The sequence below is a fragment of the Calypte anna genome, chromosome 10, assembly GCF_003957555.1.
Source record: "Calypte anna isolate BGI_N300 chromosome 10, bCalAnn1_v1.p, whole genome shotgun sequence".
Taxonomy (NCBI): Eukaryota; Metazoa; Chordata; class Aves; order Apodiformes; family Trochilidae; genus Calypte; species Calypte anna.
This window is the reverse complement of record NC_044256.1, coordinates 4,730,550-4,757,174: the sequence shown is the minus strand read 5'-3', so window position 1 is coordinate 4,757,174 and position 26,625 is coordinate 4,730,550. Positions and strand designations below refer to the sequence as shown.

The 26,625-nt window shown below is 41.6% G+C and overlaps 1 protein-coding gene across 1 annotated transcript in view; it reads left to right on the top strand.

The window, feature by feature from the left end:
• Positions 1-1,261: 1,261 nt before the first annotated feature.
• ALDH1A2 (aldehyde dehydrogenase 1 family member A2) overlaps positions 1,262-26,625 on the top strand; it is a 52,746-nt gene continuing 27,382 nt past the window's right edge. Inside the window, exons 1-3 of the mRNA XM_008493890.2 lie at positions 1,262-1,817; positions 25,013-25,117; positions 25,313-25,453. Coding sequence (XP_008492112.1) covers positions 1,701-1,817; positions 25,013-25,117; positions 25,313-25,453 — 363 coding nt within the window. The 5' untranslated portion in view covers positions 1,262-1,700. The remainder of the gene's footprint in view (positions 1,818-25,012; positions 25,118-25,312; positions 25,454-26,625) is intronic.

Below are 26,625 nucleotides of genomic sequence, written 5' to 3'. Positions count from 1 at the left end.
AAAGGAAAGCCACAGCTGGGCTGCGGCACTTGCCCTGGCAGCGAGCACCTGAGCGCTCTCTCTCCTGAGAGGAATTCGCTAGCAGAGGTGCCCTGGGTGCAGACCCCCAGCCCGGGGACTCCGTACAGGCCGTGCCACGTGCGGCAGCGGCGGGAGCGCGGCGGGGTCAGGCCGGGCCTCGCCTCAGCTCCGGGAGGTGAGGGAAGGAGGGAGAGCGCGGCCCGTCAGCAAGGGGGGAAGGAAACATGGGCCCTCGCAAGGGGAAGCGCAAGAAGGTGTGCAGCGCCTTTCCCTGAAGGGAGCAGGAGAAACTCTGGACGAGCAAGAATCCCGCTTTGAGGAGATGGCCTCACAGACCCAGGGAAAGGCCCTCCCAGCCCGACGGGCAGATGGACGAAGCGCTCACGCAGAATCGCCGGCCTGGAGGAGAGGGGCGGCAGAGGGGCACTGAGGTGCTGAGGAGAAAACCCCACTGCCCATCGGGAGCCCTGTGCGGGGACGCTGAGGAAGGCGGAGGCCGCCATGTCGTGGGAGAGACGCTGTGGGAGGCCGGAGTGAGGTGAGGAGCGGGAGGCGAGGGCCGCGTCCGGCAGGGGGCAGCAGGCGGCCGGGGATGGGCCCGGCAGGTGGGGGCGGCGCGGGGGGCTCCGCGCATCAGTCTGTGTCAGCGCCGCCGCTTTCATGGCGGACGCCACAAACGGGGAAGGCGATGCGGTGCGGGCAGCGGCAGGCGCGCTGCGAGACGAACTGGCGGGGATGGGGGGCGGTGGTGGGCAGGAGCAGAAGCCCAACCGCCAGGTGCTTCGCGGAGCCCCCGACCAGGAGAGCGGCGGTGCTGGCGGTGGAGCGGGGACAGACGCGGTGTCCCCGAGGCGCAGGCTTCGTCCTGCCGGGTCAGCGAAAGCGCTGCGGGGCTGCCCCGTGCGCTCATTGCGCTTCGGCCTCCGACCTGTGAGAGGCCACCAGCCCGGCCCGGCCCGCCCCTGCCCTGCCCATGCCGCTGGCTGCGCGGCGGTCCCGCGGCCGGGCTGTGAGGCAATGCCGCTGGCAGCTCGCCCTTCCCCGGCCTCCCCTTGTCCCGCCAGGGCTTCCCCAGTGCGGCCCAGTCTCCCCCCGGCTCTGGTCCCCGCCGCGGCAGGGGATCCCCGGGCGGTGGGGGGGCGAGCCTGCCAGCGCTCCCCGCGGGATGCCCGGGCCGGGGCCGGGGTTGGCCTCGCCTCTCCCGTACGCGGGCGCCTCCCCGCCGCCCCCCTTCAGCCGGGCAAGGGGCAGCCGAGGGGGAGCACGGCATCTGTAGCGACCCCCGCTCTCCCGCCGGCGCTGACCGCGTTGCCCACTCCTCCCCGTGCGGGAGGCAGCGACCCGCAACCGGGAGCTCCGTCCTTCCGCCTGTGGCCGGGGAATCCCCGGCGCCCGGGACGGGACGGGACGCGGGGGCCGAGAAAGCCGCGGCTGCGCCGCGCGAGTGAGCGGGGCTGTGCCGCTATCGCCCTAGGTAGGATGGACCTGCCCCCCTGCCTCTGCCCCCATGTCCAATAAGAAGAGACCCGGCTTGACACCTGCCTATATACAGAGGACGAGAGCAACATCTTCAGCGCTGGGTTTTGGAGGGGGGGGGACACACCAACCCAAAACATAACACGCCATCAGGTCAGAGCGGGGGGCTTGGTGGCACTATAAACACCCCCTCCCGCAAGACTATGACTTCCAGTAAAATTGAGATGCCAGGGGAGGTGAAGGCAGATCCTGCAGCTCTGATGGCATCTCTGCATCTGCTGCCTTCTCCCACTCTCAACCTTGAAATCAAATACACCAAGGTAAGTTGTGTTCGTTTGTTATGGCAGGGAAACTCATGGCTTTCCCTTCAAAGAAGGGATTTTGCTTAAAACAGTTTCATTCTGCCCTACCCAACTTCAATGCAGATATAAACTACTAAAAAACTGCCTCGAATCTGTAATAACGGAAACAGATTTTTTAGCCCTGTAATCATCTGAAAAACCACAGGATAGCAGAAAAGCAAATTAGACCTGCGGGGATTGGCTTTGCCACATTACTTCTCTTTAAACTTAGTATTTTCTACAGAACTGTTGGGATTTATTTTCAGTGCAAAACTGTAGTTCTCAAATACGTTTCTGTTGCTTTTGAAGTACTGCAGAGGACATAATTTACATACCTGGATATCTCAATCAGAAAATAAAAATGTTTTCTTTCTTGAATTACCTTTTGTGCCCAAGGGACTCTTAGGATTCCTGGAGGACTCTTGATACTACCAGGTTGTTACAGCACTGGAACAGCTCTCTCTACTAACTTCTGTGATACTTAAATATACTCTTAAAGACTAGTTGGAAAAAAAATTTACCCTTCTCAATATTTCTTAAGATTGATTTTCATAAAGAGAGAGTTAAGAACAAACCCCCTGGGGTCAATATAGAAAAATCTGCTGGCTTTCTAAGGTGTGTTATGAAACTAAGTCACTTTTGTTGATTAAAATGGGCTTCAAGAACAATCATTTCTAAATGCAATTTCATTTTTTAAATTTGTTTATATATTTTGAATCTTTGCATCTTAGTATCTTTACTTAAAGGATGTTTTAATTTCTCTTGGTGAAGTTTCAAATGTATTGTACAAACAGATTACAATGTGTCTGACTTAGTTTCTCATTACTGAGTTACTTTATAGGAAAATAAGCACATCAACACTGGAGTAAAGTGATAACATTTTTATCTACTGCAAATACAACTACAGGAGCTTTAAAGCTGATAGGAAACTCATTTTAGCCAATGTAGTGTGATTTTTTTTCTCTCCATATCATCACTTTAAAGGCTTTCCATCTTTCCTTTTTTTTAAGCGGATGCCAAAACTAATTTGTCCTCTAATTTGTTACAGCAATTCCCTGTTTGAGAAGAGTGTTTCAGAGGAAATACAAGTATTTTAGATTTCATTACATATTAAGGCAAACTGCAACATGCAAATTAATATGCACATGGTTTCTTGCATATAATTTCTTAGAAAATAGTTTTAAGGAATGTATTTATTTGATGTGTGATGTTACACTTTGTGAGCAATCATGTTGTGCAAGTAGTATTTGGCATGGATGTTGCTTATTGCTAGTTTCAGTGTAAAATATGCTTCAGGAGTGTGCAGTGGATAATACTTGAGAGGAATATCAGTTTGCATAATAAGTGTACTCACATATCACTGTTCTAAAACCAGAGGATCTGTTCTAAAATTTGTTGAAAATGGTAATGGGTGTCAGGAATCATATCAGGCTATCTGTGAGAACCTAGCCTGGAGAAGAATCTTTAATAATTGAAAATATATAGTGCCATCGTCTCAGAAATATCTGTGTTGTTACACATTTTATGCTAAAGGAGCAAGTAGAAGAAAGTTATTTTATTTCAGTATTAAGCCAAAAACAAGGGCAACATGTTTCCTCTAAGTTTGGTTTTGAGATACCAGGTAATTTCTGGCTGCTTTTGAGAGAAATATGGTTTAGGACAGGTATCGAGTAGTTCATCTGGCAAATCCTCTGCCTGTTTTTCTGTCTGTCTTGCTCTTCCCTCCTTTTTCTCTTTCTCAGCAGGATACACAAGTGATTTATAGATAATTGGAGTCTGCAGCTTGTAGTCTTGTCTTGGGCAGGACTTTTATCCAGGATCCACTTTCCCACCTATTACAAAGGAAAACAACCAAAAATGAAATACTGGATTGTAACTTGATTCTTTCTTTTGGAGGAGTGGTCACTTCATGTCTTAAATGACAAACAACTTCCATAAACAATAAATAACATTAGACTAAAGCACTTTGGCAAAAAGAAACCCCAGCAACCCCAAACCTTGTAAAATCAAGACATCTGTAAGCATTCCTAGCAGCCTCTCTCTTGTTTGTTAGCTGAGAATTTTAAATACCCAACCAGGACACAGAATGCTTAAACTCTTTATTACAGCTGTCTCCAAATGTAAAACCTTAACCATCTGGGATTTAATTCTTTATGAAAGACAGAAGTACCTGTGAACATTTAAACTAAGTAGAGCAGTTTTAAAATATGTTTTGTCAATTAAATTTTTCTAAAATTAGGAAATGGCCAGTTTTGACAGGATAGAACATGCTGAAATTCCAGGAATCCTTGAACAAAATTTGTCATATATACCAGAAAAAAAAGTAAATTCATTATTCTTGAAAACATTACATTATCCTTGGAATAAGCTTCTTCCAAGAACACAGAGAAAACTAATACTACACATGTAATTTTCAGGTATTAGATTATTTATCAGAATTACTGAAATTTGTGAAATATTCCTCTGGTAGTTTTGCTGAAGTAAGCAGAAAACTGTGTTAAGTCCTTTTTATCTGTAAGCCTGGTGTAGCACATGGGAGCAATGTAGTTTTTCACTGGTCAGAAAAAATATGTTTAGTGATAAAAATTGCCTGATGCCATATTTTTATGTAGGATGTGCAATGGTATCTGTTGTGACTTCAGTGCTGAGAGTCAGCCTATGCTGCTACAAAATATCAGCCTTTAGAAATATTTTTCCCAGCATTTTGCTATATTGGTACAGTCCCTGAGAAACATAAAGTGCTTTAGATGTGTGTAATAAACATTGGTGAATAGGATCTATACCAGACATAAAGATGAGTGTTTAAGCACACAGGGAGAAGTTTTTCTGGGTGGCTGACAAGCGCAAAAACTGCTACATGCAAGATTATCTCTTTTCATTGTGATGGCTCTTTTAATTGTCTACCGCTTAACATTCGGGGAGCGACTGCATCTGCAGGACAGGATCCTCCAGTATTGCATGGGATTAGGTTATTCTGCAGCCCTGTGGCACAGGAAGCCTCCTCAGACCTGTCAGGAGCATGTTGGCAGCGCTGTGCTCCAAATGTGAGGGAGCAGAGAGGTAGGAAGGGGATTCAGCCCTCTCCCTGGCAACAAGTCATACTTCTACACTTCTACAAATGTCAGCTCTATGCCAGAAACTCTCCCACAATGGGCTGCTCCAGAAATATCAGATGTGTGAGATAAGTGGTAGCATGACATCCAGTAAGGACATGTTATTAGCATGGAAGGACAGGAAGCACACCCTCAAGGTGATGGCTCTGAGAACCTGGTAGCTTCTGAGGGTGATGAGAGCGTTCTCAGCTTAGTATTATATTGGTGCCTCTCCTTCACGTGCTTACAAAACTCCATTCCCTGGCCTGAGCATCCTCCAGGTATCTCACAGAAGATGTGGGATCAGCTCTTTGCAGCATTTTCCTCCTGCAGTCTCCATTTGAGGGGCTAAAGGTGTTTCTGCAGGATGTGTCCTTCCTTTCTTTGTCATGGCATAATCAAATCTCCTTTACAATTTATTTGCATAGTTGTTTTAGTCTCTCACATTGACTTGGTAGAAAAGGGGGATCCTGGGGCTCTGTCACTACATCACGTAACTGCGCCAGCATTCTCAGTTTGCAGAATGGATGCAAAGGATCCGTGTTATAAGTTTTATTTCTTGCTTGCTTACTGATGTAAGTCTGACAAAGAGTGGAAGAACTTTAGCATAAGGAAAAGTTGAAAAAAAAATGTTTTGAGAGCTTTTCATAAAGGGATTCTCTAAAGGGGTGAAGTTACAGTGCTATGGCAGTGAAGAGGTACAGAAACATTTCTGTAATAATAATAGCCTGTGAATTGGCAGACAACCAACCTGTGTAAAAGGATTTGCCTCTACTTTAGCACCACAAGCTAAAATCAGGTTACTTTCTAAACACAGACCAGGTAAACTGCCCAGCACTGCAACAGAAAACTGTGTACAGCAGTTTGTATGAAGTGCAGGCAAACTGCTTCTAGGTAGACAAGAATCAATGTATCTCAGATTCTCATCTGATAAACATTTGGGTTTGAAGTGTTTTGTTACTAAGTCTGTGTTTTCATTCCCATTGTTCTTTTTTGGCATTGCTTAGAAAATAATGCTGCAGAACACTATTATGAATTCTTTTCACCAAAATTTCTGGCATGTATTTTCCAGATAGAATTCTAGACTGACTAAGACAGGAGACAGGAAATCTATTTTACTTAGAATATAAGCAGTTTGTCATTTTTTGACCTGAAGACAAGCTTTGGCAAAACTCAGGTAGGTGATGAATACAGGCTATTTCCCACCTGTCTTTCCCTGAATGAGCTCACTTACCTTAATGCCTTCTGAAGTCAGATTCAATGACTGATGGCTGAAATTAGCTTGCCTTTTGGGTCAGCTCACTGCACACTGTCCAGTTACAAAAGACGGGCACAGAAAATAAGGATGAAGACTAGAGAAAGTAAGCAGCTATATTCTTATCTGTGGAACACTTCAGCATCTGATGCTGACACTAGGTATGTCCGTCAGTATGATCATATATGAAGTTTTAGGGTATATCCTGTACTTAGATTTACTGTTGCTTAAATCTGCAGTTTGAGTCCTCTCCTAGTGTGTTCATACTTTGTGGTATTATTCAATCCATCTACCCATATAGCACCTGTAAACTGATTATTCACTTCTTTCCAATTAATTAACAGAATATAGGATTCTGTATTTCCTCTCAAACCTTTAAGGTGTTCTGCATGAGCCCGTTTTACCGAGGTTTTGCATGAGAGGTCGACAGACGTAGTCATATGCAGTACCCTGTCTTTCCTTACTCCAGTACAGCTCCTATAACCATGTTAATTCAAGAGCATTAAAAATACAGACACTACTAGGCTGACACTGGCAACAATTAGATAACTACTGCAGATAGCTATTGTGTTACTGAGTAAGTAACTGCTGTTGCAGTGACCTCTTACTGTGCTGAATTTTTCGGGGAAGACTGAATCTTTAGGGGAAATGCACACTGGTTTAATGCATCTTGCTGTACAATACTATGTTGTTGGTTGGTTAGGGGGAAATTTTCTTCTTTGTCCAGACTCAGCTGATACACTGAAAGAGCTATGCAATTAGTGGTTTTCTCATCTTTGCAAAAATGTTTATGATTTTAAGTATTACAATTCAAAAGATGCATATATTTATTTGCACACCAAAACTAGAAGGTCAGCAGTAATCAGAGCACTTCCACAAAATGAAGAGCAGCCAAATTCATACCCTTGCAAACAGAGGGGAAAATTCAATACGGATCCTTGCTTTCTGCTGGTGGATTTTGCATGCTCTCCACCTTTGGCTAACCTGGGAATGAATCTCACATTCTCTCCTGTTTGATAATTCACTTGTGAGTATTTATGAGGCCTGAGAGGTATCAATCTGATAGCCCAGTAGACAGGACACTCCTGGAGGAAAAGTACTGTTCAGGTCTTTGCTCCAAGAGTACTCATGATGTTGGATAGAGCAAGGATTTGATCCAAGATCTATGGTTGTTTAGGCACTGACCCTCACCATTGGACTATTTGGCATAACATGTCCTGAACACAAACTTGCATTTTGACAGAAAACAAAACAAAACAAAAAACCAACAAAACCAACCCCCCTCTTTAATTCTGCATTCCATTCTGACCTTCAGAAACATTTCCCACATTGTTGCACCACTCGTGGTACACTACCATGTTAAATTTCTGTCCTGATGTGTCTGCATTTTCTGATAAATTCCAGCAGTCCAAAGATTATTGATGATCTCTGCTCAGCTTGCCATCTCCCTGTCCATGCAAAACTGTTCCCTACAGACCATGATGGGCTCTGCCAGTTTGAAGTTACTTGCTGCCACTAAGTACTTTGTTCCTGGGAGCCCCATACAATGGAACCACTCAATCAGTTTGTCTTCCATTCGTTACAATGCATGATAACAGCTGCCTTCAGTAAGCTGCCCATGGACATTCGAAGTCACTGGGAACATCCCAGCATCTAAAAGTAATCTGAACCCTTCATTCCAGCAGTCTTTGCTTTGCAGTTTGTACCTTCGGCAAATTTCATCTACCCTTGAGTTGCCCAAATGCCTTTTAACTTCACCCCCTATTTTTGTCAGTGCTCTGACTAGTCTGAATTATTTTTATCTGCAAACTATGTACCCTACTATTAATGATTGCAAAAGCAGGTGAACCAAGGTATTGATTGCTAATGAAGGGGCACCTTGCTATTAACCTCTTTCTAGGGAGATTTATCCATTTATTTCCAGTCTTTTTATCTTATCTCTTAACCACTTTTTAATCCATGGCAGGACTTTATCTTTCACCATATGGTTACTAACTTTCCTTAATAGCCTCTTGCTAAGGACTTTATCATCAAAAGCCTTTTTAAAGTCTAAATAAATTATATCCCCTGATTCATCTTGGCTCCTCATTTGACTAACTATCTTCCAAGAAATCTTGCAGGTTTACAGAGATAAATGACAAAAGATGAGTTCAGTGATCTATATCATAAATTCTTAAGTCAGGTTCTGCATAAAGTCACATTTCTTATTTTACAGTTTTGCAGCTATCTCTCCTAAGGCTGAAATGTAACATTTTGTTATTATTTTTTTTGCTAATTGTTTAATACCCTCCAGTTCTAAAGAAACACTTTGTATCTGTCTGTGATCTTTTGTTTATTTGGGGATTTTTGTTTGTTTTGGTTTTTTAAGAGTAGAACTGGTGGCTGAAACAAGTAACCAAAATGTCAACTTCAGTGCAGCAGAAAAAAAAAAAGAGACAAAAAATGCATTTACACAGAAACAACATTGTAAGGAAGCTATGTAAATATAATAAAAGCACAGGTGTGTAAAGGTTTAAAAGAATTTTAGGAAGTTGCAGTTCTGTGGAGTCTTATAGTGAGAAATCCTCAAATGCTGGCATCCCTACACAAGCACAAATATGTGCATAAATAGCTATGTGAAGGTTTACTGCTACATATTATATGGAGGAAGATGATGTCTAGAAAAAATACTGCCATCCTAGGGCCCAGTTGTTTAGTGCTTTTGTGTTTACTCAAATGAATAGAGAAATTCCAGTTCATACTACATACACCTCATTGGTTTTTCTCCAAAGCACAAATTCCACGTTTCAGAATTTGTCTAACAACATATTTCTACTGACCAGCATTTTCTTTGCTTTTGTTTTGGGTTTTTTTAATAGCAATACCTTTATGACATGAATGCAACACATCCATTTTAAGCTATGCAGTGTACCTAAGCTTTAGGAGCACTTCATTACCAAAAGTAAGATACGTGAAGCCACATCAACGTGTTGCTGTGATAGCACTGCTGAAATTGTCTCCAACTGACAAAAGGAAAAAAAGACAATTCTTGTTCAGTTGAAGTCAGTTCCTTTCCCAGAGAGCCTAGTGAACTAGATTTTTCCTTATGACTTGAAACATAATACATTCCAGCTTTGTTGGACTGAGGTGGGAAAACACTTCAGACCAGAGAATCATCCACATCAAATTCTGTGACCCAAATGAAAATGTTTAAGGTCAGCTCAGTCTCAGCTGACCTCAACTGAAGGTTAAAACACAAGAGCCGTGCTGACCACTGGGGTATATAGACCTTAATCTGCCAGGGATTCATAGGTAATGAAAACTTTGAATTGGACTCGGAATCTACAGGGATGTTGGTGGGACAGCTGCAGGGAGGCCTGCAGCAGGTGTTGTGGTTACAGAAAGGATATACTTTGGTAATTTCCACATGGATTTCCAGTATGCCCTAATTTAAAATAAGTGAGTTACAAGAATGCCATTTGGAAAGTCACGAAGATGTAGAAAGTGTTGCAGAGAAGAATAGGCTGCAGCCTCTTCACTGCAGTGGGATGGGAAGAAGATGCCAGGGAGACACTGTCCTCTTACTGTGCTCTGGTCATCTCACAGTGATTGTGCAGAATTGTTGGTTTGATATAGAAACTTTCAGAAGTACCTGTCCCTACAGAAATTCTAAATGTATATTTAGACAGACTTCACTCTAAAGTGAAACTGATTTATTTCCAAAGCAAAGCTTTTGACTGTTTTGGGTAACTGCAGGTATTATCTGACTGACACATAAAAACTGATCTTTACCCTCTTGTGAACAGGTCAGGTTGCCTTAAATTTGGATCAAGTTAACTAGAGCTGGTCAGAACCTAAGGGTCAGAACCTACATTTCATCTTAAACATGATATCCCCAGTTGGGAAGGTCCTTCCAGGTCTGTGCTGTGGCATTGTTCTCTCACACTGCAGTGGGAAAACCACCATTTAATACATTGTCATCATCATCATCACTTCCACCACTTCCCTGGTATATCCTTAGTGGCTTCTGTGCATTTCCTGATGCCTCTTCACAGCACAGCTGACTGAAGCACCCTTGTATTGAGTGTGGCCTTTAAGTGATTTTTGGTGTGTTACTGGTGTAAGATTTTTAGTAAAAATGAGTCTCCAAAACATGTTTTTTGTCATCTTCTAGGGCTCAAACTACTGGCTCTGGTCTTCTTCCCTTTGCCCCCCAACACATTAAATTTTGGCCAGAAATATCATGTATTTTGCTGTAGACAAATTAAGATCCTCCCAAATAAGCAGCAAGTTTTGGAAATATTTTCAGTCTCCCTTCTATACCTTTCAAAATTAGGTTGTTCTTTGAATCTACCGATTCTCCCAGAGCCCATATCTGCTTATTCATTAATCTTAGGCTTCTCTTGATTGGATTTACTTTTTCTTTTTTTGTGTGTTTTACCTTTTTGGTATTTTTGTTTAGAATATTTAGTAGCAATCCTTAATCTTAATTTTGTGTTTTGCAGCCTTTTAAAGATAGCACTTTGCTTTTTTGGTGTGTTTTTTGATTTGGATTTTTTGCCTGTATTTATTCTTGTATCTTCATGCTTAACCACCCCATTTATTTTCTTGCTCGTGTTTCCCATTTTTAGCCTTGGGAATGCAAATCTTCTTTGGGTCTTTCATATTCTTAAGCCTCCATGCTGATTCTATGGATTTTAATTTCCTAGCTTCAAGCAGGGAGTTTCTAAGTCACTTCCTCTTCTAAAAAAAATCCACTTCTTGAAGTTTAGTATCCCAGAGAGTTGGGCTTCTTCATGTGTTTCTCTCCTGCAATGAAGCTGCAATTATTTATGTGGTAACCATTTCTCAGGGGTTCAGACACAATTTTTAGTCCTTGACAGGACTATGTCAAATGTTGTTTAGATTAGGATACAGAAAACTCTGTGTCCTCTGTGCACTCTCTCAGTGCAGCTCTCACTGAGCCAACACGCAGTTCATTTTGCACCAGTCTCTGCCTTCATATTTTTTTTCCACTTCAGTGCCACTTCAATGTCATTTTGGTTGCTGTTATCCAGAAGTCATTATTTCACTCTGGCAATTATCCTTCCTCATCTACACTGCCTCTGCATCTATGGGTCTACATTATGTGTTGCATTTGTCTCCCAGGAAATATCCATGCGATTCCTTGCTGTTTCCCCCCTCTCTGCAGCCCAGCTTCTCCCTGCATAGCTAGAAATCTTGGTATGCCTCTGATAGTTCTCATCCCCTTGTGCTCAAAAATGCTAGATGGTTGTTTCCTCTCCTTGATACAGTCCAGATCACCCATTTTCACACTTGGTCTTCTTATGCTGGTTTATAGACACTTGCACTTTTATTTTCTAACTGTAAGGTGACCTAGATGAAAATTTTGATCTAATTAGTTGAAAAACTCTGTTAAGTCTTTTCAGCTCAACCACCAAAGCACTTCCCATGACATTGCACCTCACTCCCATTTACCACTCTGTTTGTGTAAAACATCCTTAAAATAGAAATTAGATTTCCATTGGCTTTAATACTTTACACTTTCAAACTGATTTGAGAAGGCATTTATGTAACTGCCTGTTGGATATATAGATTATGGTGGTTTGTTTTTTTTTAAGGAATCACTTTTTTTTGTTGTTTGAAACATATTTGGAGCTTATTTTAAATGTTCTTTGCATCCAGCCATAAAAGTACTGTCCTAATTCCACTAGGTATTTTCGAACCTTACCAGTATACCATAATATATATTTTTTACATTTGCTTAAGTTTATTCTTGAGTAGTTAGAAACTACCAAGAAATTACCACCTGCCTTTCCAAATCAAGGGCTTTATTTTATTCTCTCCAGTCTCTTCAGTTGTTGTGTACAGCAGCAGTACATGACAACTGAAGAGACTGGAGAGAACAAAACCTTGAGAAAAACGTGTGCTTTTCAGGACATTTGGCTAAGCCTTCAAACCCTTTACTTAATGTCAAAAGGTCTTTCTCTTTTTGTCCTCATCACACTTTCTTTACCACAGCCTCTTAACTGCCTCTTCTGGGTTTGGTGATGTCTATGGGATGGTGTTTTCCTGAGAGGTGAGGCTCAGGCTCTGATTTTTCACTTGTCCATCTCAAATTGTGATATAAGACTAACACTGAAAGGATCAACTGTGCTTATGATGAACCAGACTTTGTGGTCCATCCCTCTGATAGCGACTTTAAGATCTATTTGTTGCATTACTAAAGACATTTTTAGCTAGCATCACTCACCTACGAGCATTAATATTCTGCTCCTTCTGTCAAAGCTTTTAGAAAGCATTAATTGATTCAGTCACACTGTATAACTGGTGACAAGGCTCCTTCACAGATGGGGGAGTTTAAATTTGTGGGAGTGTAACCATGACTAACTCAGACAGTAGGTCAGTGTCAGAGGCAGGATCTTTTGCTAAACCTGTGAGATTACTACAAGATGAAACCTTTTTCCCTTATATGTACTATTCTGGGAAATGGAAATACAGAATAATTTCAGAGGCAGCATTTACACGTGGATGCGTGTCTACAGTTCTGTATGGTATTCATTGCAGACTCTGTGCTCACCTATACGTGTGCACATGGTACAGATGAAAAGACCCCTTTGTGCTCTTTGCCCTGTGTCCCTTCAGTAGGCTCTGTTGTTACTCCCTTGAGTGTTGCCTGGGAGGCTGTGTCCTCCTTGCTGGAAGATCTGCATAACGAGTTCAAATGAAGCTGGAGCTTGTGGTGTTTCTTCCCACTGTACTTTTCTCTTAGGAGGAGAAATATTTACATTGGTGCAATGCAGTGACAGTATGGGAAGTCCAGATTGCTGACTCTGGTATTGTTTCTATTTGCTTCTCAAAGGTTTTTTTTTTAATAGGGTGTTCCAAGATGGAGGGAGAAGAAAGGCCCTGCTTAGTTAGATTACAACCAGCAGCCCAGTGCAGAACATGTCCTGTGGCTGATGCAGCACAGCTCTTTCTCCATCAGCCAAGACAATAGCTTTTAGTGTTCAGCATCTAGCTGAAACACAAACATGTTCACGCTCTTACTCTCTGTCTTTCATTTCTCTCCTTGAGGGAATGACAGGACAAATCCTTCATAACTTATTTCCTGGTTAGAATCCTTTACCTGCTTTCCTATAGTGGTTCCCTGTGACTGTGAGCCTTTGTGGTCAGCTCTTCCAGCTGTTTGCCTAAATGGTCTTCAGGGAGACTAAAAGCAGTGAACCTGGAATAACAACATTTGACTTCAGCTAGGTCCCAGGAGAATTCACTTATTACTTAATGGATTGCATTGGTGACATACCTTATACCAGATAACTGCCAAAGGTTGCATGAAATTAACCTTCCCAAGCAGCTAGTTATTGAGATACTCCTTCCCAAAAGCTGGGCAGTGGGTGACAATGTGTTTGCTGTAATTAATATTGTTTTTCATACCTTTACATGTCAATAGTATTTGCAATGTCTGGGTGAAAAGTTTCTCAGATTAATGTCTCGATGGTGATTTTAGCCATTTAGTGATCATGTGTCATTGTGTTCACTGCACTGAACATAAATCCTGTCTTGTAAACAGCAGGGAGACTAATGAGGTTTGCCCACATTCTGGTATCATTACAAGGGGTTCCAGCAGAGAAAAAGGGAATTTGGTTAGAAAGGGAAAAAGAAACATGAATTTTAAAGGAAATGGGGGTGGTGGGGTGGGAATCTCAGCACGGCAGAGATGAACATTTGCTCTTAAGGAAGCCTTTTTATTGACAAAACTTATAACCTACTTTGCTCATCTAAGGAAATGTCTGTATAGTTAGGTTTTGGGTTTGCCCCAGTCCATTTTTTTAATGCTGTGTGTTTGGCAAAGGTGAGGGTCATGTTTTTAATTTACACACTCAAAGTTATTAGTCTGCTTCTATTTAAAGGTAAATAGCTCATTTTTTTCATACAAGCCTACGTCTCCATACAGAATAGCTCTCCAGTCATATATAAAATTGTTAAACTCTAATAAATATTGGCATTATTTTGCTATACCTCGAAGGGTTTTATTTGCTTGGGACTGTAATCAGCTCTTGCAATAACGCTTCGCATCCAATTTTCGTCTTAGCACCACCGTGTACTTTGGGGTGTAAATTTGTCAGGTTTCCAAGCACAGCGGGATACTTTGACAGCTTAAGACCAGTTCTCCCCAGTCAGCCTTATGAATAATAAAAACCAGAATGACCTGTTCCAGTTTTGCATATGTAAAGTCAATGGCTTATCAAGAAAGAACTGGAGGAGAAATCAGAACTGAACTCTGAAGAAAGGCAATCAAGCTAAAGGTTTATTTTCTCCAGGAGATGCTAAAGTAAATAAATCAGTATTCCCCGAGACTTTTTATGAGAAGAATTTTCAGCCTGAGAGATCTTGTTGCAGTGTTGAATGAGGAGAGGTGTTGGGTTCCTTTGCATCTTCTTGAAGAGCAAAAAGGGTTTGTAAATCAGACCTCTGGGAATTGTTATCTCACAGCTTCTTCTAACAAACACAACAATTTGTTTTAAAGGCTTTCACAGAAGATGTCATAAGTGGTAATCCCTATGTTGTAAGTGGGTACTTAATGTGATTTAACTTAATGCTGATGATGCAAAGCTATTCTCCCCCAAAGCCCATTAAGAACATCCAACTTTCTGGTAGACTAACACTCCTGCTTACTATATAGAGATAAGTGACTGTTTAACCAGGACAATAAGGAATAGTTTCAAACCAAGGCTGCAAAACTGAGTGGCCACAGAACTGGACTTTGTGAGAGTTCAGACTTTGAATGCAAATGTCATGAGCTGGATTTATTATTTTTGAAGTATGTACAGCCACGTACATACAGGCATTCTCAATCACCTAATGAGCACACTGGTGAATGTAACTGCTTATGATATTAGTAAGCCTGGTCTTGGTAGAAAAGGGCCAGTGCAAGCCATTTATGTAAATGAGATAAAGTAAGTTATAACCACTGAGTTTTATTTCATGTCACCCTGAAGTGGAGATAATTGTAACAGTTTATCCAAGATGATGCTTCTTACACTGCGTGCTTCTTTGACTTTTTGTGGATCCTGTGTGTGTAGAATGACACAAAAGGAAATGTTGCTGGCATCATTTAGCAAAACAGTAATATTTGAAATTATTCAGGATGCAAAGTAGAAGCAAAAGCAAACTTTCCAGGAGCTTATGGCTGCTCACTTGGGTCTAATACAGAGTTAGCACTTTGCAGGTCAGTGGCTCTGCTATTTGTCTCTGACCTAACAGATCTGGAGTTCTTCACATCAAAACCAAGTCTTGCTGAGCAGAGATCAAACGTATTAAGGTAAGGATCTTGCCAGTGATTTATCGTGCCAGGGAGGGTGATCAGGCCATAAGGGGCCACTGCAAATGAAGTTGACATTCCAGCAATTTCTCATGTGTAGTTGTAAGGTAATTTTCTCAGAGCTTTTAAGTCAAAATAAATTTGCCCATTGTATTTTTCTGTGTTGCCTGTAGTGTATGAAATGCTAGCAGGAGTATTTATTTATGCAGCATAGCTCATTTCTAAGTCAGAACTTGTTCTTCAGTGATGAGCATTTAGAATGCCTGTTACCTACAAGTGAGTATCTGCTAGATTTTTTTTAAACGTCAGAACATGTTTCCCACGTACAAAAAATAGATCACACTGGTTTATGCCACTCATAATGAGCACACAAGACTTGTGTCCAAATGATGAAAAATAATAAGGAAACTCTACAGACCAACACTGGTCTGGTTTGTGCAAACTCCTCCTCGTTCCCACTATTTCAAATGAGCACTTGTGAAAGGATTCCAGGATCAAGTTCTTAATAGCCACAACTTCATTAAAGCCCAGTGACAGCCCAGTAATTGATTCTGTAAACAAATACTCCCTCCTCTCCCCTCCCGATTTCATGGATTTTTTTTAGAAATCTTTCCTGATTTTCTTTTTTAAGTTGCATCAAGGATCATACTTGATAAAAACACTCCCATCCCACCCAAATCATTCAGTGATGGCTTTTCTTTGTTATTAGTGGAAATATAGAGCATTACTTATTTTTTCAGTCATCCTGGTTTCAGAAACAATGTTTTCTGATGCAGTTAAGCAGGACAGTCAATGTTTCTCTTCAGAAATGAAAAAAGTGAAAGGCTGGGTAAAGCTTAGGAGCTAAGTTTCTTAGGAATACATGCAATCTTACCTGAGCTATGGGAAAGTGCCACTGTACCTTTATTGTGCTGCTAACAGGAGATAAGTTCTTCATTAACTGAAAAAAAAATAGAAATTACTTTGAGGAAAAAGCCTTTATGTGCTATTAGTAATTCTTTTTCACACAGGTTTAATAAGGCATCCAAAAGGAGTAAAATGTTTGTGGTGGGTATAGTTCAACACACATTACAATCTGAAGTGTCCTCTCTTTAGATTAATTTTCTTTAACAACCAGGCACAAAATAATCCCCTTAATGAGAGTGAATTGAAGGAACGGATGCTTTACCAGCATGTGGCACAGTGAGAAACTAAAACAGAAAAGGGTATCATCACTGCTTTGCAGCCTGGGTTTCATGCAGGAAATACTTGGGGGGAGGAGGAAAGTAAGCATGCTACTGCATGTTGTTAAGACTTATTTAATCTTCTTAACTAATTACTCAAACTTCCTAATTCAAAATCATACAAACAAAAACGTTTAGATAAGCTGGGAGTTTTTTCAAATGGGTGCCCCCTACAGCTTGGAAAACAAACATGACAGGTTCCCCCTGTCTGATGTGCTGCCATTTGCAAAAGACCAGACCCAACTCCCAGAAAGACAGAAGACTAATTAAGACAGGAAGACAGGCAGGTCAAACATTTGGTGTGAGGGATTTGGGACACAGGAGAGGAAAAAAAAAAAATCATGTTACATTCCACTTTCACAGCAGACTTACAGGAGGCTTCAGGCCCTTTCTCTGATTCCCCTTGCTGCTTAGAGATCCCGTGTTCCAGTTTCTCCTCCCAGTGACACCCATTTCCTAGTGGAACCCTTCAACAAACCTATGCTCCTGTCCTGGCTCTGCACAGGACTTAACTGTGTCTGTCTTTAGCACTGAAATCTGACTTGCATTTACACAGGCTGTAATGTCACTCAGACCTTGATATAATGGCCTATTTTAAATACCTGAATTCTGTTCCAAAGTCCAGTGGTGTCAAGGACAGTGGGCTTGGCTCAGGCCTTGCCTCTTGGAAGTTGTATCCAGAGAAGCTGAACACTCGAGTGCTCTGATCCAGAGTTGTACCCTTGGCACAGGACCTGGTTTGCCCAAATCTGATTCTACCATATTCTGAGGTACTGCTGCACTGACAGCAAAACCAGAGCAGCCTTGTTTGCTTCTTGTGCATTTTCCTGCCAGTTCCACTTTTTTGATCCTCCTACTGTAGTGTGCTTCTAAAGATTTTAAATTCTTAATCCTCTCAGAACACTCTGAAGCTTGGACTCTAAATTTCTTGAGGGAAATTTCAAGCTTAGGAAGGAAACTCCCACTTACGGCAGACCATGTCTAAAAGCCAGGACCATTATCCTTCTAGCTCTGAGATCCAAGTGAGCTTGTGTTTAAAAAAAACAAAGAACACCCAAACACCTCAAAACACACGTGGCTCCAGAAAAGAGCTCTTCTTCCTTTTCTAATTGTTTTTGGGTTTGGTTTTTGGAGGGGGAGAGGGAAGGAGCGGGAAAGAGCCAGGACAACCCAGCAGCCAGAGAAGAACAGTGAAAATCATCATATTCTGGATTTGTTTGGCCCCAGCAGACCTCACAGGCTCTCGAGCAGGTGTCAAGTTTCCACTGAAACAGTTTTATCTCCCAGTACAAGCAACCTTCTGGAGGCTCCCAGTGAAACCAGTTGGATTTTTCCTTTCATTTTACTGGACCTCTAGTGGCTGAAGAGCAGTTATGTCCACAGGAGCTTGCTTGCTAGAATTAAATTTAGCACAAAGTTCAGTGTTACTCAGGTACAGTTCACTGCAACCCTTCTTAAAATAATTACAGTTCCTCCACATTTGAGAACCAAAAATCTGGGTAAGTTGTGCAGGACTGCTACTGCTTTGTGGTGCCTCTGAGGAATGACACGTTGACCATTTGTTTGTGTGCTCCAGCAGCCTGCATGGACTTGTGTAGGTGTGTGGGCTGAGAGCACTGCAGCCACTGGCACTGCCTGAGGAAAGGCTGGCTGGATGCTTGCCTTGAGAAGCAGTATTGTGCACTGGGAATGTTTGGGGAGGTTACCTCAAAGTCTGTGCCCTGTTCCTCACCAGTTGGTAACTGCCAGCCAGGACCAGTGATTCGTGCTCTTCATCTGAACAGTCCCTTCTTAAAAATAAAATAAAATAAAATGGCACTGCTGCTCCATCACTGACCAGTCAGCACTCAGTTTGCTGAGGTTGGCTTTTGCTTTCCCAGTGTCTACTCATAAACCAGGTTTTCCCTGATTCTGTAGCCAGCTGTGGGCTTCCAGTCACTCCCAGGAGTGCCCCACAACACGCTCTGGCTAGAATGTGAGGGATTTGTTGTATCAAGCCAGCCATAAAAGTGAAGGAAAACAAAGCTTGAGAAAATAAACAAACTGCACCTCTGATTGGCAATCCCCTCTACTTCATTCCCTTACAGTTGTACTGATCATTAGGACTCTTGAACTGTGTCCAAAGGAGAGGAAATGAAGTTGCTGAGATGGGAAAGGATATGAAATTTCCTGACCAGACTGAGGCACAGGTGCCCGGGTATCTGTGATGTTATGCAGTATTTACCAAGGGAAATGCTGCTGCTGGATTTTTTGCATGCCTCTAAAATTGTTGTATGCCCCCTGCACCACCACCACCCCCCCCAAAAAAAAAAAAAAAAAAAGTCCTTTATGTAGTTCTTAATGCCTCCAGCTATGAGAAGATGCTGAGGGCCAAACAGCTGTGGTTCTTCTATAAAGTACTTTGGCATCTGATGCCCCCTCCCCCTCCTTGCAGAATTAATGTCAGAGGCTCTCCAAGGAGAAAGTTACATATGAAAAAAAGATCTTTGATGGAATGAAACTATAACCAGCTACTAAATCAATTGAGTTAGGAAATTCCCATTCCTTCTTCCATCCATCCAGAACCCTATCTCCTGTGGGAAGCCATTATTATTTGGATGTTAAAGTCCTCTTCCTGTACCAAAAAAACATCTTTGGAGCTGCAACAGCACAAAAACATTGTTTATTAAATCCATGGGAAAAGAATTCCACCTCCAAAGGGGTGGATGCTAGGCCACTGTCTGTCCACGGGCTAAAACTCTTATACAGCTGGGGAGCCTGAAGAAAATGTCTGATGACATCATCACTAAGCAATACTGAATTAAGAATGTAGATCATCATTTCACTCACACATAATTTGAGAACATTTTCAAGAAAGGAAATGAAAAGTTACATTGTTGCCACCTGTGTTGATTACTTATAAATTAAGGGAGCCCAAATCACTTTTTTTCTGTATGTTTTAAAGGAAGACAATAAAAATAAGAGAGGCAGTGAGCATGCAGGAATCCCCAGTGAATTTAAAAATCCCTTCCATTTTCTAAATCCAGGGCTAGCCCCTGGGTGAATATGAGAGGGAATCTGTAGTGCTGTGAAACCAAATCTCATTCAGCTATGTGCTGCAAAGGAGTTATTAGTTCTGTGCTTCATTTTCATTATATTTATACATATCCACCAAGACAATTGTTTGGTACTTGCTTCCTCAGTGGTGCACTGCCCTTTTTCTCCCTGCTCTAGACTTTGCTATTATGGCAGCATTTACAGATCAGATTGTTCAGTCTGGTTCTGTACACATCCCTTTCACTTTGAATACTTCCCACTCCAATTACCTGTATGGTCTGAAATCAGCTAATTATTAGGAAGCTGCTAATTATTAGTAAGCCAGCTGGGACAGATGGCTACCAAAGCAATATATTGTAGCTGTAAGGCTTAATTTGCTTTGCCTATCAAGTTCTATCAAAAGGTCTGTGAGAACCTGTGTGTGTGAGGAAGAGGTTACTGTCAGCACCAGGAGGGCTGTGCCTGTTCTTTTAGGTAAATGCAGGCACCTTTTGCACTGTGTGGCACTGTCACACCTGACTGGGTGGCACTTCCCCATTGCACAGACACCCACACACCTCACCCAGCACCACTTTGACTGCTGCTCTGCTCTGCACATTGCCTCGTGTGGCACTGCTGCTGAACAAACAGTATTTAGTTTTCTCCTTAGACCATTGCACAACTACAGCCAGATTCCTCTCTTCCAAGAGGTATTGTCTGTCTTGCCCCGGGGGCTGTTTCTTGGCCAAATCCCTGTCCTGGCAGGGGCAGCTGAGTGAAACAGGGAGGTTTGCCTTTTCTCCTCCTGCTTTAACAGCGCTGCAGTTATTGGCCCTGCTGAGAGTCAGTGGCAAACTATGTGTTCACGTGGGCCAAAAGTTTTCCAGTGTTCCTTCTTCCCTTTCCATTTTGGCACAGTTTTGTTGATAGCACCCAACAGGCTGGATTATTTAGCTACTCACAATACCCCCTCGCAAATACATGACATACTAAATACTTTTTCTTTTCCTTACTGCAAATCACAAAAGGTAACATTAGGACTCAAAGAAAAACAAATTACCTCAGTAACTCCTGGAAAACTCAAGTGGTTAATCAGTTACCTTTTATTTACATATATATGCTTAATGCTGAATTAAGTTGTAAAAACCAAAGGCTGATTTATAGCCCTAGTCAGCCTTAATTAACATTGATTCCAGGGGAATAGTAAATGTGAATAGCCTTCACAATTGAGGTTGAACAATGAACTCAGTGGGTGTTGTCCAATTTGTAGCATGATTTACATGGAAGCGAGGCCTTCTTTTTCTGGGGTTGCCCCTTTTTCATCTGATGTTTAGGATGGGTTATATATAATCCATAGATAGGAACATTTGCTGTCAAATATTCTCTCTGATTTAGAGTTAGCCTTTAGCATGGTCACTATAAATAAGGCAGAAAAAAACCCAAGTTGAGGCTTTGCAGGGATTCCTTGTTCTTGCAATGTGTCATCGCTTGTCCATTTCATGGCATTTTTACGAAGTGGCCATAATGAAAGTCAGATTAAATGTACAGGATATATACGTTTAATCAACAGCCATTGGAGTCAGTAGTGCTGGAAGAGTTATAAAAGCCCCTATGAATGCAAATTTATTGCAAAAGAATCTGCGTCTTGGTGGTAGGAATATCTCCTGAATGGTACTACCTGACACAGAACACCTAAAACTTTCAAAAGTGAATTATTTAAGTGTAAGGTTTTGCTTGTAAAGCCGCCAGCTGCTGGATTTCAAGACTTGAAACTGGTCCAAAACATGGGACTAGGTACTTTATTTGTGCACTAGAGTAAATATTCTGATTTTACTGCCAATTTAAATGTGCTCAGTTTACAGTAATGAGCTTGTATAGGCAATACCTTGTTTATAGAAAGTGGAACAGGAAGAAACTAACATTAACCATTAACAGTAGCAATTTCTCTTGCCTCCAACTCTTAGCTTTATGCCAGATAGATCCTTCCCATGTCTTGTCTGAAATATTTGCTATTCCTGTTCTTTTTCTAAACCTGGGGGATAAATGAAGCATTCAATAAAATAACATACCTTATAGTTCCAGTCAACTTGAATTAAGCACTGTTTTGTAATTCCAAGGCACTGTTTCATATTCCTATGAGGAAATGTATTTTAAGAACAAATATGTGTCCTGGGTATGAGCAAACCTGATGACAGGTGTTCATCCCATCAGAATGTATTAACATTTTTTAAATCTTTTTAAAAAAGAACAGATCACTTCAGTAAGGGAAGAGTACTGAATTGCAGTTGCTGCCACTTCTCAGGTTCTTGCACTCGACCTAACTGTTTTATTCTTTCAAGACAGATCACACAAGTAACCTATGTGTTTATGTACATACTGTAACCTTAAACAAACATCCTTACATCTCCTTTGGACATCTGCTCCCGGAGCTGCAAGCTTTTCTCCCTTCCCTCCCTCCTCAGCACACCCCCACACACTCTGGGCATGGAGTTAACTCCACCAAACTCGATGGAAAGTATGACAGTAAAATCTTTCTTCCACAGAGGTCACAGATCTCAGAGCTTCTTTGTTTCACTTACAGTCTAAAAGTGATAATGATACACCAGAGGATTTCAGCTTATGGTGTTAGTCACTGGAGATCATACTGGTGATTCTTTCATGATCTTGTTTTGGCTGGGTTAGCTCTGAAATGTCCTAACAGGGACCAGTGCTTCAGTCTGTAGAGCAGTATAATCACTGAGCAGGGAGCCCACCACCCATGATCTGAGGAGCTCACTGCCCAAGGCCATGAAGAGGTCTAATATAAATGAATATAAATACAGTGTGCAAAGAAAGCCATGGATGGGTGCAGTAGGTCCTGGGTTCAGCTGCCTCTGAAAACCAAAAGAAAAAGGAGGGGAAAGTAAGGGACTGAAATGGATGGAAGGACACACAGCAAAGTGGCTGAGGCAAGGGGCACAGGGGAGATGAGGAAACAACAGAAACACATCCATAGAAGCAAATGTAATTGTTGGTTCCTGTGCACAGTTTTTGTATCACCAGGGCCTTCTCCAGGCAGGCACAGGTTCCTTCTACCCAAGTCCTGAGTCAGCTGCACATGAGTCAGCTCTGAACCAGAAGCTACGTCACTGCAGTTAGTGTGGCACTGAGCCTGAGCTAATAAGTCCTGCTGAGAAGAACAGAGCTATATGGCTGCCATTTGGCTTGGAGAACAGGTTGAGCAAGCTCATGTCTGGTAACATCAAACTGCAGATGCATCATCACCTTCATATGCAACAATGAGTGTGCAGTTTCTTTCCTCCCTTTAAAACGCATGGGCACACCAGTGTCCTCACCATGTTCTTTTCTTTTATGGACACTTTATACTCTTTGGTGTTGCAACTGTTTGTCCTGAGCTTCCCAGCTGTATTTTCTGTTGGCTGATTTTTTTTTGTTAGAATATTGTTAGTTTTTTTCCCCAGCTCAGTTTCTTCTCATCTAGTGTACGACTTAACTCTCGTTTTGTTCCTTCCTTACAGATATATTAAAACTCTGGGGATCCTCTTTCCTTAAACACCCAGCATTTTCATGTTGATGTTTTTTTTTTGCTATCAGGAAAGTTGTAAACACTTACGTTAGAGTAGCTTTTAAACTATTTAGTTAGCAAGTTGGTTCAGCTATCCTTATTGTACTATTTCAAGTCTAAAAAAATCAGCAGCTGATCTATAATTGCATCTATTCTTTGACTAGAAAAGACAAATAGTGTATTACAATAATTTCCACATTTAAAAAATGAAATGTGTATTTTTTTGCTGTGGTTTTGCTATATCAAATTTTTCGTTAAAAAAAAAGAACCAACAACCTGACAGCATTCAGTCGTTAAATATGAACAAGTTTCCATCATGTCCCTGAGCTCATCTGGCTGACCTGAGCCATGTACCAGTACAAAGAGTACAAAGGTAACAATATCTCCATTGGATGGTTGTAAGACAGCAGAAAGTGCAAGATTAAAGAGTTGCCAAAGTACTACTCTGGAAAAGCTGTTTGTGATGTTTAGTCTGATTAATCAGTGGGACAGGCTTTTGTCCCAGTGTCTGTGGGAGTTCTGTGAGGGAACTGGACCAATATTTAATGTATCATTCATTCTTGTTCTGTGTCCATGATCTAAAAAAAATAGCCAGTTTCTGCCCCCTGGGTATATCTGATAGGAACTGAGGCTCTTGAGAGGGCCCCCCAGCTTTCTGCTCATGGACCTGTATGTAGGATCTGTATGGGGTACAGAGCTTTGCTGTGCTTTACCCAGAAAGAGGTCCCTGTCTCTATAAACACAACTTCATCCCTCAGGCAAAAAAGGTCAGTGAGCACTCCTTCCATCTAGGGTGAACTCCTGCCCCCAGTGAAGTCAGTGGTAAAACTCCCATTGATTTCAATGGGGGCAGAACCTTCCCTTACACATTTAAAGTTGTCTCATAGAATACAATGAATGAACACTGATACCCAAAGTCCAAGGAACCAAGCCTGGACTTTTTGAATAGTTTCTTTCTTAAATTTCAAGGACAGGAGGAGTCTGAATACCTGGAAAACATTTCGCTCAGTCATTTTCCTAATGACTTCTTTCATATTTGTTACTGACTAATTGCATCCTGTCCTTGAAAGTAATCCAGGAGAAAATAGCACGTATGCAATGACCAGTAAAATCTACTTTCATTTGTTGTTACCTCTCTCTAGACAGCTGTTGTCAGCACCATTAAAATTCAAATTTGGTTTGCCCATGACAATTAAAATTATGTCAACACTGAGAGAATTTAACAATTTCCATTGTTACAAGCAGATAAGCAAGTTAATTCTGTGCTGCAAGCCATTACTGAAGCCATAATCTACTGACTGTATTGGAGAACTGTGATGTTTGAGATTATTCAGCCTTGACTGGGCTGTATCAGTGACCAAATGTTTACTTACTGAATTGAATGATTACTGCAAATCCTTGTCTTGTCTCCAGCAGTTTCATGGCTTTTTCTCTGATAAAGGTATTTCTTTTTTTAGTTACAGTTTTTGAACCAAATTAGAGTTTGCTGTTGCTTCTATGGTGACACTACTGCAGAATACAGAAAGACATCAGGGGCTGACCTTTAGCCTGAACTCTCCAAACTGTAATTTTTCACAAGCATAAATAAGTTACAACTCTCTTGTATTAAAATTCACATCCTTTCCCACAAATTTCTTGTTATATACATTATATACTTGTATATATACATATATACTTCTTGTTCGTGCAGGAGGACTGATGACTTTTCTTCCCTTTCTAGATTTTCATCAATAATGAGTGGCAAAATTCTGAAAGCGGGAAAATATTCCCAGTATATAATCCAGCAACAGGAGAGCAGATCTGTGAGATCCAGGAAGCTGACAAGGTAACACACCCCCTGAATGGGCAGAAATGTATAAACAGATGAAAGCAGTGGCTCCAGAATAGAATTGCTGAACAGTTCTTTTGTTAATCACAGTCTCTAAACCCATCATGTGGCTGTGGTTGTACAGCAGCGAGTTTCGTAGGCCTGGTTATGTTACTTACTCAGTGCCTTTGTTTTTTTCTTCCTTCTTGACAGGTTGATACGGACAAAGCAGTGAGGGCAGCTCGCCTTGCTTTTTCTCTAGGTTCAGTTTGGAGGAGAATGGATGCATCAGAAAGAGGCCATCTTTTGGATAAGCTGGCAGACTTGGTCGAAAGAGACAGGGCAATTCTTGCCGTAAGTGCCACATGAAAATCAAGTCCAATCACCTGTCAGTTTACATTTGCAGAAAAAAATATTTCGTAAATGTATTAATATGAATTATAAGTGAAAAGTAGACTCAGCTTGATGACTAAGATGGCTGACTGTCTACTTAAGACCCGATCCAAAAGTTATAAAATTCAGTGAGGCTTCCAGTTGACTCAAATGAGCTTTAAATGGGGCATCAGGCAAATGAATGGGTGCGTACACAGGTCTGTGCCAGTTATGCATGCTTATAACTTATCTAAAACCAAACATGGAAGACTGAGTGAAGTGATTTGTGCAGATATTCTTGAGATGGCAGGTGAAATGCTTACTGAGACTGAGCTGGTACCATGAATTCTGGGTAATGCACTGTTTCACTCACGTCCAGATGAAGCTGTCCGAACGGTGGCATTGATAATGTTGTTTTCCGCATGTCAAGTGCTTTGAACTAAGCTGGTGAACATCTTAATTCCAGCTTTGTCACCACTTAAATCATCTTACCACCAGTGTATACTGTAAAATCGCCACAGGGAGAAGGAAGTGCACAGCAAATCAAGTTTACTCTGCCTGTCATTTGATTTTTATTTCTAGAGCCAAGTTCTTTACTGAACTGCACTGCAGGCAACGCCATTAATTGCTCCTGGGGATTTAAGTCAGTGCAGAATTAGGCTTCCATTCTTCTCTATAGAAACTCATTTGATGGTTGGTGTGTTACACATGGGCATACTTTGCCCATTCGTATTGATTATATTAGACAGCTACTGAGAATCAGTTAGGCTACTCAACATCCTAGAATATTTTATTGGATTATTTCCGCTAAATGGTCTTGGGACACCCTAAGAGGATAGCTTATAAGATACTTTTAAAAATAGGGATATTAACTTAAAAATAAGGACATTAGCTTGTTAATTTATGAGCTTCCCTAGAGGAGAGTTTGTTTATTTGATGGCAATAAATAAACTGGCTGTAGAGTACAGATATCTCAGACCTCAGCGGGAGTCTTGGCAGCCATATAGAGAAATTTTTATATTCACATCAATTAAATAAAGAGGGATGTGTCCATTCTTCTCTTTATGTATTCAGATCATTAATATGGGGTTACAAGGAGCTCCTTCTCAGCTGTTATCATTAACATAACAGAACCTAGTTTGACAGGCATTTTT